The following is a 13,361-nucleotide window of genomic DNA, read 5'->3' as shown; positions in this document are numbered from 1 at the left end:
TACCCTTCTTCCTGGCCCAGGCCTTTTTATAACCTCTCTGACCTCAGCAGCCTGGTCCAATCGAAGCTGCCAGTGCTGGCAACTCGCCAACCAATCTTAAAAAAGCATCACTGGCTACCTGGGCCAGTGAGTGGGGCTTTTCCCTCCTCCTCCCCAGGTGACCAGAGCACCCACCTCCGAGGCACCAGGCTTTTGTCATGTAGACAGGGAGGCCCATCCCCCGCCCTGAGGAATTCAACCCCAGCCTCTCATGCTGGCAGAGACAGATTTCTGAAGAGGGACACAAACGGTGGCATTTCTGCCACACTGTAAAGGTGGCTACATAACTGCTTATGTTCAACTAGTAGTCATTAATGGCTTGATGTCTATCTGGGATCAAGTGGGGCTCCCCAAGGGTCTGTTCTGGGTCTGATATTATTTAATATCTTCATTAAGTATTTTGGTGATAGGATCAAATACATGTTTAGCAAATTTGCACACAACACCAAGTTGTGTGGGGTTGCAGTTATTCCACAGTGTAGGGCTTTGATCCAGAATGATCTGAATAGGATGGAGAAATGGTCCCCAGTCTATCAGATGAGATTCAACAAGGACAAGAGCAAAGTCCTGCACTTGAGATGGAATAACCGTATGCACAAATATAGAGTTGGGAATGACTGGCTGGGCTGCACTTTTACAGAGAATGACCTGGGGGTTACAGTGGACCATAAGCTGAATACTAGCCAAAACAGAGCTCCTTTTTTTTTTTTTAAGCAAAAGGCAACAACATGCTGGGTTGTATTAAAACTGTCACTTGCAAATCAAGGGAAGTGATTCTTCCACTCTAATGACCACTGACAAGGCTTCACCTGAAGTCCTGAGTATACAAACTTTGCACTCAATCTCCTAGAGTAAGTGTACTAGTACAGCAACAGAATACCCCAGTTCAAGTGTGCAAATTATAATCTCTATTCCAACTGTGAAACTGCAGCTCACTACTAAGGTGGGCGTGTAGACACTGTAACATTCCCAACTGTGAGGATGCAATCACTGTACCATGACTGTCATGAATGTTTAAATGCTGCACTACAACCCTAATTATGTATATGCAAAAGCTAGGGGCCATGACCCCACTCTTCCCCAGAGTGCATGTGTGTATAAATGCTGTGCTGTGGCCCCTCATGAGATCATGAGAGTTCTGAATCATGCTACCGGTCTGAGCGTGCAAACACTGCAATCCACAGAGTGAGCTTCAAATGCTGTACCACAGCCTCAAGTCTAAGTGATCAAATACTGTGCCATAAATTCTAGTTGTCATGTATAAGCACTAGAGCTGTGCGAAGGTTTGGTCCCTGATTAGATTTGATGGAGATTCAGCCTGATTAGGTGGCCAAATCTCCAAATCCGAATCGAATCAGAGGACCCTTTAATCTCTCCGATTCTATTCAGAGAGAGACAGACAGATTTGGACATCCTACAGAAACACGGAGCACTCCCCAGTGCACTTGGCAGCAGACCTGGAAGTGGACCAGAAGCACTTCCGGGTCCACTGGGGAGTGTGCCGGGGGTGCCCCCCCTGCACCCCACTTAGCTTGGTGACTGGTGCCTCCTAGGTCTGAGGGGGCACCCAGGGTCCCTCTGTGGCCGATTCCTGGGATGGGAAGGGATGTGGGGGGTGAGGGGAAGCACTGCACGCTCCCTGGCAGACCTGGAAGTGGACTGGAAGTACTTCCAGTCCACTTCTGGGTTCACTGCCAAGCCCCCTGTGCTGCTGTGGGATGCTTCATCCACTCCAGCACCGCAGTGGTCATGAGCCATGCTGCTACATGAAGGTATGTAGAAAATTTTTTTAAAGCAGATTCGGCCAAGTTGAATTGGTGACAGTGATCCAAATCAATGGATCGAATTACTGTCCCCAATTCAGGCTGAATCCAAATTGAATAGGGCCTGTTTTGCACACCACTAATAAGTGTGGCATAGGAGTCACATAGCTAGTGTGCAAACATTGGACTATGATCATCCATTGTGAACTGATAAATTCTGCACAGTGTGAATGATCAAATGATGCACATTTAAGTCTGGTGCTATGGTTAAAACTGTGCAACAGATCTGACTACTGTGAATATGGAAATGCTGCACCATGGGTCTCAACAGAAATGTGAAAATTCTCCCCAGTTAATGTGGCCCAAGGGGTGTACACTGCTCCCCCACCTCCAGCCACTTAGAAGTTGGACAGGCCTGAACTAGTATTTGGAGGAATTGCCTAGGATAAGAGAAACATGAGTTACTTTCCCCATCCCCTTGGGAAGGTTTGAACCTACATCTTATATATTCTAATAGAGTGTCTCCAGAAGTATTGTAATGAAGAATGGCATGCAAAGAATTTCTCAATAGTGTAGTCTGGGCATCTATTCCAGCCCCTCAGGGAGGGAGTTTATTGGTGGAATACCTACAAAGAAGATTGCTGTCTGCTCCCAGTGCTATTTTTGTTCAATGACTCGTTAATATAAACAATAGTGAAAGCCAAGGTTCATCACCCCTCCTAACCTCACCCTACCCCATCCCTTTTCTAGGGCAGTAACTGTACCCCTGCAAAGTCAAATTTCTTCTTGCCTGTGTTCATTCTCTTTCCACTATATTGTTCACCTTGGCTGCTCAGCATCCTAGTCTTATAATGAAAGTATTATAAGACCTGCCTGGGCTATGGCCTGGTGATCATCACAGATCCTAGTTTTCTGTTCACCATGGAAAACCACTGAAAAAACACAGAATCCACATTTTCCCATGACCTACTGAAAGTGCAGTGGCATCCCACAGTGAATAGCACCATTTCTTCTCTCTTATTTTTGTCACAGTTGTTGCCTCTTGGCCACTCAGTGGCTGAATGTCTTCTCAGGTGCTTCCCACTTTTTGCCTTAGTTCAGTTCACTGGGATTGCTTGCCCCTTGTTCACAGTCTCTGAGCATCTGGTAGCCTCCTATCACAATCCCTAGGTAGCCTTTGTGTCTACTTCCCCTGACCAGCCCCTCCTGGGTCAGCACAATTTCTCACAGGGTTTGAAATTAGCCCACAAATCAATTCTTTCTGCACAGCCAGCACTAATTTTGGCCTCCTGGGCCTAACCACAGCCTGCAGTCTCCCCCATAGTCATGCCTATGCTTTTCAGGTCTTACTTTAACTCCATTCAGTGGGCCTTCTAACCCTATACTGCCTTCAGCTGACCAGGTCCTTGACCCTTGAAGGGTTAAAAGCATAGAACACTTTCCCTCCCCACACCATCCTTGGTCTTCAATGACCCCTTTAGCCACTCCCAAGTGTCCAGTTAAACTCAAACAAGAATAACACAAACCACTTAGCTCCACATGGGCCTTTCTGCAAAGCTCCTTTCTCTCCACAGATCATGGCCAGACTGCATCTCAACCACCAGAGCTCTGTAGATATCCCCAGCCTGGCTCCACTGGTCAGCAGGCTCCCTGCACTAGGTGCAGGGGTTGCTAATTACCTCTTCTGCCCTTTCCCATTCTGCTACCTGCAATTATCCAGCCATCACTGTTGACTGAGGTTTTACAGCCTAGACTGTATAGCCCTTTAGCTCCCCTGTCTGCTTAGTAAGTATCCCTTATACTTTATTTTTTCTCTTGCTATTGAAAGAAATCATTTAAATAATAATCTTATTTAAATAGTATGTTTTGTAAGCAGATAAAAGGGTCTCTATTCTTGCAAATGAGAGGCTTTTTATTTAATATTGTCTTGTACTAGTCATTCAGAAAACACTTATAGCTGTCAGAATTGTCCTTCAGCTTTGATATATGAAAATGTAATATTCTTTGGTAAGCCAGAGGACCCTGTTCACCAACATGTTATTAATTGCATCCCAAAGCACAGGAATAAGCACATATATCTGTGTCTATGTCTACTTGCAATACCATAATACAGATTTTTCACCTGTATTGCTTGTGGAGGATCAATGAGGGAAGAAGGCTAGCAGCAGGTTGTCTTCAATTTGCTGAGGTATTCCCAAAATCCATACCTTCCCCCTTTCCCTGTCCCTTTTACACTCAATATATAACTTATTTTAATAGATATTTTGATTGGTGTTATTCATATATGCTTCTTTCACTGAGACTTTGGGAACTAGACTAAAACAGTTTTTCTGTGGACTTGGAAGATTTCAATTAGCCATGTGTTGTGCATCTGTGTCGCAAATCCATCTGCAGGGGACCCCAGAACCCCAAATTTCTCCCCACTGTGCTGCCACATTTTCCAAGGAACAGATTAACATTGCCCTGAGAGAGTTCCCTATCCCAGTACCTTATTTCTTCTGCCCTTACACCATACTCTGCAACTGCAGTGAGGGATCCTTGCCAGCCCTGGGTGATTTCCACTTCTGGTTGTGGAAGAGAATATAGGTCCCCCTTTTTCATGGAGAGAGTCATCCTGGAATATCACTTGCCCAGATATCATTCTTTCCACTGGCAAGTAGTAAGAAGTCAAACAGCAAAAAGGTTTATTACATAGGATGAAAGAGTTACACAAACAAAAAAGGCTATAGGCTTGGAGTCAGAAAAAGAAAACAAGTACAGATTTTCACCCTCTCATCTTGCTACTCCTAGTTTCCCATAAGAGTCCTTGCCAGAGTTCTAGAGATCAGCCTTTCTGCTGACTCTTCCTGTCCTGGTAACTGGGGCCAATGAACCCCCAAAACCTGAGATTCAAAGACAAACATTTTATCCTAGAGAAGCTCTAAATATCCTGCAAGCCATGCCCCCAATAACCATTATTCTAATGATCATGAATCACCAGAATCCTCCAGAAGTCCTGGTGTGCCTGGGGTACCTGAAGTCCTACTGGCCTGATGGGACATTGTTCCAGATGCCTTTGCTACTATAGAGTGGATTGCACCCATCATAGATGGAAAATCCCCAGGGATGCCCATTTTACAAGTGGTCCCTTTCAGCTCTTATTGAGTAATAATTTTCCTGGCACTAGAACACGATGGTAAGAGATTGTTAGCAGTTCTGCCTGCTCCTTGAATTCCCTGGCTAAACTATTTTCCAACTCATAGTGATATTGGTAGCCAGAATAACATAATAGATACAATGACAACAATAGCATGAATGGATACAGCATAGCATAGGCTTTTCCAACAAGACCACACATGTCATATCAGTAAAATAAAACAGACACAAAAATATGACATGCTGCAAACCCCCAAACATAATAGGGTTCATGATACTGTGTCCTTGTGAAAATTACAATTCACGGAGAGAGGACTTCTTATGTCTTTCCCTCCCAATCTGGGAATGTTGCTGAACATGTTCTGTTTCTTCTACTTTGCTGACTGGGTTAGTTGTAACATTTGCAAAAAATCACTCTGGAACAGGTTTTGCAGCCTTCTACTTTAGCTGCACTTCTGCAGCTTTGCATAAATCCATTGAAAGTGACCAAGACTGAAAAGAAGTTAATAGAGACATGGTTATTTCAATAGATTCTACTTGACTGCATACAATTCCATTCGTATCAAAGGGCAAATCATTAGTTGTTACTTTTAGCTTCTATTAAGCAGTTTTTCAAGAAGCACTGTTCAGATTTGGCCTAGCCTAGCATTGATAAACAGACTTTAATTTTACTTTCCCAGGGTACTGCTTATACTTTAAAAGTAAGGTTGCTGATTATGGATTGTATACCAGCTTAAACACATATTCATAACTGAAGCTTTTGCTCGGCCTATAGACTACTTGTCATTCTGGTATGTCAGTAACTGACCATGTCTATAGCCTACACTGTGCTTTATGGCAGAGCTGAACCACAACCGAACATAAATGAGCTTAAGCACTTCCAGGGCAGTACTGAATTGCTTTTGAGAATGCACAGTACTGTGATTTATCTGTAATTCAGAGGTGAAATAGAATGCTGTTGGGTGACTCACCTGAAGACTGCATAAGTGACCCTTAAGTGTCCTAGGAGGGAAATAGAATTAAGTCTCGAGAGTCTCCCACTTGCAGCATAGGTAGGCAAATACCACACATGCCCCTGCATAGATGTGTACGCATTGCATAGCACCCCTTCCCTCCAACTATGTAAGCACGGTGCTGTTGGCAGGCATGTTATCTTCTCCTGATTTCCCCATGCAGACAAAATCTGTGTGTGAGCGAAGACAGCAGACCCTACATCAGTCCCAGATGCAGGTCTAGCAGCAGTCCCAGATTTTAGTAGACTCACCATGTAGGGCCTGGTTTGGGGTCAGACCTTGAATTCAGCTGTGTACCAAGTGCAATTGGGAGAAAACTAAGGCTTCAGTCTATTTACCTAGGTCTTAATACTGAGGAGTATCAAAGCAGCATAACACCACCACGGCTGGTCCAGCCCATCAGGGGTTGGTAATCTTTTACTTTGGCAGGCTGCAATAGGGCAAGATCATTGGTGCAGTTGTATTGGGACCAACTAACTAAATGTGGACAATACTCTTGAAACCTGTGAGAAGAGCTCCCTGAAGGGACACAAATTATCTGGCATGTTGTTCACTGAGTGCAGGGACAGCATCATCCTGGCTCCTTAAGATCATAGGAAAGTTGTGCTGGAAAAGACTTTGGAGGTCATCTAGTTCAAGTTCCTGTTCAGGGAAGGATCAGCCATGAATAAACCATCCCAGTCAAGTCTGATCTGTTCCTGAAAATATACACGTGGAGATCCCATAACTTTTCTATGTAGCTTGTTCCAGTGCCTAACTACCAACATAGTAAGAAAGCTTTACCTAATCTTTAACCAAAAATTCCTCTCTTGCACTTTGAGGCCATTTTTCCTAGTCCTGTCCCCTACAGTCACAGAGACGTAATCTGTCTCCATCCTTTTAAATTCCCTTCAGGTATTTGAAGATTGTCATCAAATCTCTCCTCAGTCTTCTATTCTCCAGACCCTAGTTCTTTCATCATGTCCTCACAAGGCATGTTTCCCAGGACTCTAATAATTTTTGCAGCTCTCTTCTGGACTCTTCAATCTGTCCAAATCTTTTTTGAAAGTGTAGGGACAAAGCTGGGCACAGTATTCCAGGGGAGGCCTTACCAGCATTCAGTAGAGTAGAAGAATTGCTTCCCTTGATTTGAAAGTGACACTCTTAGTACACCCCAGCACACTTTTGGCTCTCTTTTGTTTTTTTGAAACAGGAGCACCCGTTAGGATCATACTTAGCTTATGGTCCACTGTAACCCCCAGGTCCTCCTCTGCAGTACTGCAGCCTAGTCAGTTACTCTCCAGTCTGCATTTGTGCATGCAATTATTTTGTCTCAAGTGCAGGACTTGGCATTTGTTCTTGTTGAATCTCATCTGATCTATTGTAGACCACTTCTCCAGTTTATCTAGGTTATTCTGGATTCTAGGCCTCCCTTTCTGAGTGTCTGTACCTCTAACTGATTTGGTTCTTTCTTCCTCCTACATTTATTTTGGTGCTCAGCAATTCTTCCACTGCACCTTTGGTTTGTGTGACAGGGTGAGGTATTCACCCCGTCACGAAATGCCGAGAAAGCAAAGAACAAAGGAATACTTACTGCACCAGCCAGCCCAGCCAGGGGAAAAGCCAAGCTGAGATCCCCTGATGTTAATTAGCCCAATCAGCTGGGAGAGCTGGCTAAGCAGGGAATGAGATGCTGTAACCCGCTTACAGCTGATCAACATGAGGGAATTAAAATGAGAGCTGAGCAGGCAGTCAATGTTGGCTGGGGAGAGAAAAATCCCCAGAAAGAAACCAGAGGGAACGTGGGGAGATGGCAATGAGGGACCAACCAAGGGGACTCGGGAGAGAGCATCCCAAAGACTGGCTTACCTGCAGACACAGGCTAGTGGTAGGGGGCACTCAGGGGTGCATGTTCCCTCCCCTGACAGGGCTGGTGCCCTCCCTGATGGCCGACTGATGCTGTTGGTAGGGCTGGTGCCCCCCCTGACAGGACTGCCAATGGCGGTGGCTTCTGTGGATGCCCCGCAAGATTCAGGAGGCATCAGTCAGCAGAGGCAGGGAGATGAGGCAGCTGCAACATCCACACTGGTGAGTCCGAATCCAATGGGTGCGGGCAGCCACACCAGGGCTCTTACTAGATTGTATAGTAAGTAGCAAGAAGCCAGTATGTATGCAAGAAATCTAGTCAGTGAAGATATAAATTGAGGTAGTCCACGGGTGGGAGACAGGTTGAGGTGGGGGGAAGGGGAATGAATATAGCTGGTAAAAAGTGGAGAGGTTACCTGGGGAGTCGGATGTTAGGCAGGTTGTAATGTGTCATAAATCCAATGCCTATATTTAGTCCATTATTTCTTTTTATCCAGTAGATTAAAGTGAAATTCATAGGCTCACCTGTGAAAGATGTTTTGTAAATTCCCTTTGAGGATTAAAACAGAGATTGGGGAGAGATTGGTTTTTCTTGTGAGAAATGTTCCCCCACAGGTAATTGGGTATTCTTGTCTTTTGATAGATTTTTGGTATGTGTTCATTCTGGTATGCAGTTGCTGTCTGGTTTCTTCTACATATTTTCCATCAGGGCATTTGGTGCACTGGATGAGAGATTACATTTCTGAAGGTACAGGTGTAAGATCCAGAAATGTTGATGGTTGTGTTGTGGGGTGTAATAATTGTGGGGGCAGTAGAAATGTGTTGGCAAGTTTGACATTTTTTTTCATAGCATGGTCTGGATCTATTTGGTGTGTTTTGGGCCATAGGAAGTTTACTTCTGGTGATGAGGTTGGTTTGGTTCTTGTTTAAAAGCTAGGATATGTGTTTCTGGGAAGATTGCCTTAAGAACTGGGTCTTCTTCTAGTATGGGTTGCAGTTGTTTGAGGATTTTCTGTATTATCCCAGGGAGGGATAATATGTCATAACCAGTGGTGTGCAATTCATGGGGTTTTTCTTTTGTACTTCACCAGTTTTTCATGTGGTATCCATGTGTCTCTATCAAAAGTGCAATCTCTCTGGAGGAATGTCCTTGTTGAGTGAAAGTTCTTTTGAGATTTGTGAGGTGACAATCACGAGTGTTCTCCTCAGTGCAAATTCAGTGGTATCTGAGGGCTTGGCTGTATATTACAGTTTTCTTGGTGTGCTTAGGGGGATTGCTGCTTCTGTGCAGATATGTATGTTGGTCTGTGGGTTTCTTGTATATGGTGGTCTGTATTTTACCATTCCGGATAGTGATCATCATATCTAAAAAGGAAATGTTGGTGATGAAGTATTCAAGAGAGAGTCTAATGGAGGGGTGATGCTTGTTGATTTTTCTGATGGAAATCAATTGGAGTGCAGGTTTTAAGTCCAAAATGATTACTCCCCAGGTTACCTCTCCACTTTACCAGCTACATTAATTTCTTCCCCCACCTGTCTGTCACTCATGGACTACCTCAGTTTACATTTTTACTCACTTGGTTTCTTGCATATGTACTGGCCTCTGGCTGCTTTACTATTCCATTCAGGAAAGCACAGACCAACTGCAGATGCTTTCTCAGCCTGACAAAGGGTATCTGTACCTGAAAACTTGCAAATAATTTTTCCAACTATTTGACTTGGTCTAATAAAAGATATCGGATTTACCCAAAGAACCTTGTCTGCCTATTTCCTTAGACCAGTACAGCTACAACCTGCACCCCTGATATAAGCATGCAAGCACCCCTGCAAGCATTTTTTAAATTCTCTGGGCTTTCCAGGCAGACCCTTGACTAGCTCCTGGACTGTGTGCGGGCCGGAAGCGACCCGAGCCCTTTTCGCGCTGCACGCGGGCTGTGGCTAGCAGCCCAGGCACGCTGGGGCGGAGAGGGAAGGATCCACACAAAGTTTGCTAGGCTCCGTGGGTTCGGTTCTCTTGCGCGTGGGAAGGGATACGTCTGGAATCTATTGGCGACGGGGAGAGGCTAGAGGCTGATCAGACCTCCGTTGCCTGCTTGAAATGCGCTGGGTCTGTAAGGATCCGCAGCGCTTAGAGATCTTCACACAGCGTGAAGTCTCCTCCTCCCTTGTTCGTGGAGTCCTCCAACTTGGGCGGAAACCACTCAAGCCTCTTATATGGCTAGCAAGCCAATCACTAGCCTCCGCGTGTGAATAATTTAGAACTGGCCAATAATAGGACCCGAATTAGCATACAAATGGCAGGAACTCTTTGCAACGAGCATTTCTGTGCTGCAACAAAGAAATGCACCCTGCAAAGAAAGCTTCAAATTGGCGGGAAACTCATTCCTTGCACCGGGGTTCTCTTTTGCAGCAGAAAACTCCACCGTGCAAAGAAGCTGCAATTTAGCGGGGACAACTTAGCAGTGCCGAAGCACACACAAACAAAAATCACACCCTTTGGGTTGTGACAGACTGAGCCAGCGTTAGGGACACAGTCTCTGATTTGCTCCGCTCTAGCTGTCATCCTTCTCAACCCACACTTCCCCCTTCAGGAGTATGGGACTTTTTCGTGGACTTTTCCCATTTCCCCCACCCCCGCCCCACTTCAGGAGATGGGCAGTGTATCTTTTTTTCCTCTCTTTGCTCCTGTTCTCTCCCCACACCTTTCTAGGAGATGACTTTTTGCTGGCTCTTTGCCAGGTTTTTTAATGTGGCCGGTTCCTTGTGAAAGCACGGGGAACTGGCTTTATTTCATGGGAGACTGCCAGTTACACTATTTCTGTAAAATCCACGAAATCTTGTATTTGCTAGGTTCCTAATAATAGAAAAGGGGTTTTGCTCCTGAGGCTGTAAAGTTGTCTTTTAAAGGAGGCATCTAGTTTAGGTCATTTGAAACTGAAAAAGGCGCTAGAAATTAGACCATAGAAAGTTTCTACTTTGGACAAGAGTTCTCTAAATAAACTATAGGGAGGATTAAGGAAGAAAATGTTCCAATTTTGGAAATCCTAAGAGGGTAACACAATATGTCTGCCTGGCCTGCACCAATGTATTTTATGTTTGTTTTTCAGAAAGTAGCAGAGCCCACCACAAAGTTATTCCTGCGTGGGATTGAAAAAGATGAATACTGTGATATGTCTCTGTGTGTGATGACCCCTGAAGAGGTCTTTCAACTGTGGATTCAGGACACACTTTCATATGACTTATGAAGAATTGACCTGTAAAAAGCCTCTCCAAAAGCATCCAGCACTAAGAGCTATTCATACAATCCTACAGGTATTTGGTGAGCTCAGAGATGCCTGATGCTGGCTGAAAGGACTTGGAACAATGACAGAAATATAAGAAATAGATTTGCTCTTGTTCAAAGAGCAATGTGGAGCTTTACTTCCTTTGAAAATGTGAGCCTCATACCACTGTTCAGGACCAAGGGGTGGGTGGTCAGGGAAGGTCACATAGTTATTGGGCAAAGTCCACAAATTGGGTCCATAAGGGGGTAGGAATCAATCCAGGAAGTAAGAGCAGTGTTCCAAGTAAGCTAGGACTTAAAGCCCCTTCTACACATTACAGGTATTGTGCAATAACTGGTTAATTATACAATTACCTGAAGACCAGCTACACATGCAAAGAAACTATCACACAATAAGAAGTTCCAAACCAGCTATACAATTAGACCTCAAAAATATGTACTAACTTTATACCTGGTTGCTATCAAGCTTTAATTTACAGATGTAGGCGGGTGCATGAAACCCCCTGGCCCTGGGGATCACAGCTGCAGTGATCCTTAGGGCTCCAGGGTGGAGGAAACCCCTAGGGCCAAAGGACTGCCACAGGGTGCCCTTCCCCACCCCCCGAGATGCAGGAAATACTGTGGACTGGAGGATTTCCATGACTTTCCAGACCCAGACTTCCGCACACCCCTGGAGTGGGGAAGGGAGGAAATAACCCCTTCAGTGATCCTTCCATCCCCCCAGCATTTCCTGAGCCCCCTGGGGTGCAGGGGGACATCATCTCTGTGGTGATTCTCCAGTCCTGGGGAGTTTCTACAGTGACAGGGCAGGAGGAAGTCACTGCTGTGGCTATTCATCCTCTGCCCCACCAAGGGGTTTCACACACCAATGGGACGGGGAGATCACCACACTTGTGATTGGGGGCCCCTCAACTGGGGTGCATGGGGCTCCACCAGTCCCTGCCTTCCTGGGTATTTGAACTAATATGATTGGATTTTTTTGAATAGGACAGACCTGACTCAAGCATTCATTTGGACTGTATGACCTCCTAAAGTCCCTTCCAGTCACACATTCTTTGATTCTATTATATGACCCCCAGCAATGTAGCGGCAGCAACCTACCTTGTGTGTAGGCCTAGTGTCTGGGCCTACCTTGCACTTGCCACTTTTGGCTGGTGTTGATGGTAGAGCCCTGGAGTAAATGAGTGACCTCTGGTGGTGAGGAGCAGTGGTTTGCATTGTAATTTGTTCCCTCTCAGGATCAGGCCTGAGAGACTGGAGGCAGAGTGTTTTTTGGTGAGGAATGTGCCCCCACAGGTAGTTGGGTATTGTTGTCTTTGACAGATTCTGGTGTGCAGCTTGTGGGGGTACTGGAGATAGTTGGCAGGTTTTGTGTCTTGAGCTGTAGGAAATTGGCTTCAGTTCTAGTGATGAGGTTAGGTGCTTGTTTGAACGTACAAACCACTTTTCAGAGCTGGGCCTATGAGCTGCGCTTCATCAGCCTCCTAGGTAGTAGGTACAGAAACTCATGGACTCAATATAGACAGCAGAGTTCTGGCACGCTGCAACCGGCCAGACATCTGGCACCCCAAGCTCCTCTTTTACCTGAACTGCTACATTCCCCTACCCCCCACCCCAGCCTGTCCCTCACCCCCTGACACTTCCATTTCCATTTTCACTGACTGGCTTTCTTTCCTGCATTGCATGTCAGGCCAGCCTCTGGCTTCTTTACTATTCCTTCCATCCAGGACCAACTGCAGGTACTTCCTCAGCCTGACAAAGGGGTTTTCAATCCTAAAGCTTCCAAAGATACATTTTTTTTTTTTTTTAAGTACTCCTTTTTTTTCATAATGCACACACATGACATAAAAAAACAAGATAAGCCATCACACACCATGAATAGCATCATATGTCCAACACAACACAACATCTTTACTTCTTGCTGTTCATTCCTTTATAAAATGACAGGCTGTGTGACGGTTCCATTTGGGTACCTTTGCTGCTGCTACTGGTGTTGAGCCAGCTTAAGTTTATTATACCTGTTGTCACGTAAAGCGGAGGACCAAGCGTGAGGCTGAAGGGGAGGAAGAGGCCTCAGTGGAGCACACTACCGTGTAGTGCAGAGGCCCCAGTGCCAGGAAGGGCGCACCTTAACACATACACATTTTCACCCACCCACATCATGAGTTTTGCCTGTCGGCAGCTTGGGGTGCAGGGCCCCAAATGACAGACTCCCCCAGTGAGACACACACACACACACACACACACACACACTCACACACAGCTGGCAGGCTTTGTGGCCTG

The 13,361-nt window shown here is 45.4% G+C and overlaps 1 protein-coding gene across 1 annotated transcript in view; it reads left to right on the top strand.

Annotated features, from left to right (window-relative positions):
- Positions 1-11,562, top strand: part of IL20RB (interleukin 20 receptor subunit beta) — an 82,928-nt gene extending 71,366 nt beyond the window's left edge. The window contains exon 7 of the mRNA XM_006031373.2: positions 10,903-11,562. Coding sequence (XP_006031435.2) covers positions 10,903-11,040 — 138 coding nt within the window. The 3' untranslated portion in view covers positions 11,041-11,562. The remainder of the gene's footprint in view (positions 1-10,902) is intronic.
- Positions 11,563-13,361: the final 1,799 nt, after the last annotated feature.

The sequence above is a fragment of the Alligator sinensis genome, unplaced genomic scaffold (genome assembly GCF_000455745.1).
Source record: "Alligator sinensis unplaced genomic scaffold, ASM45574v1 scaffold433_1, whole genome shotgun sequence".
Taxonomy (NCBI): Eukaryota; Metazoa; Chordata; order Crocodylia; family Alligatoridae; genus Alligator; species Alligator sinensis.
This window is presented reverse-complemented; position numbering and strand designations above follow the sequence as displayed.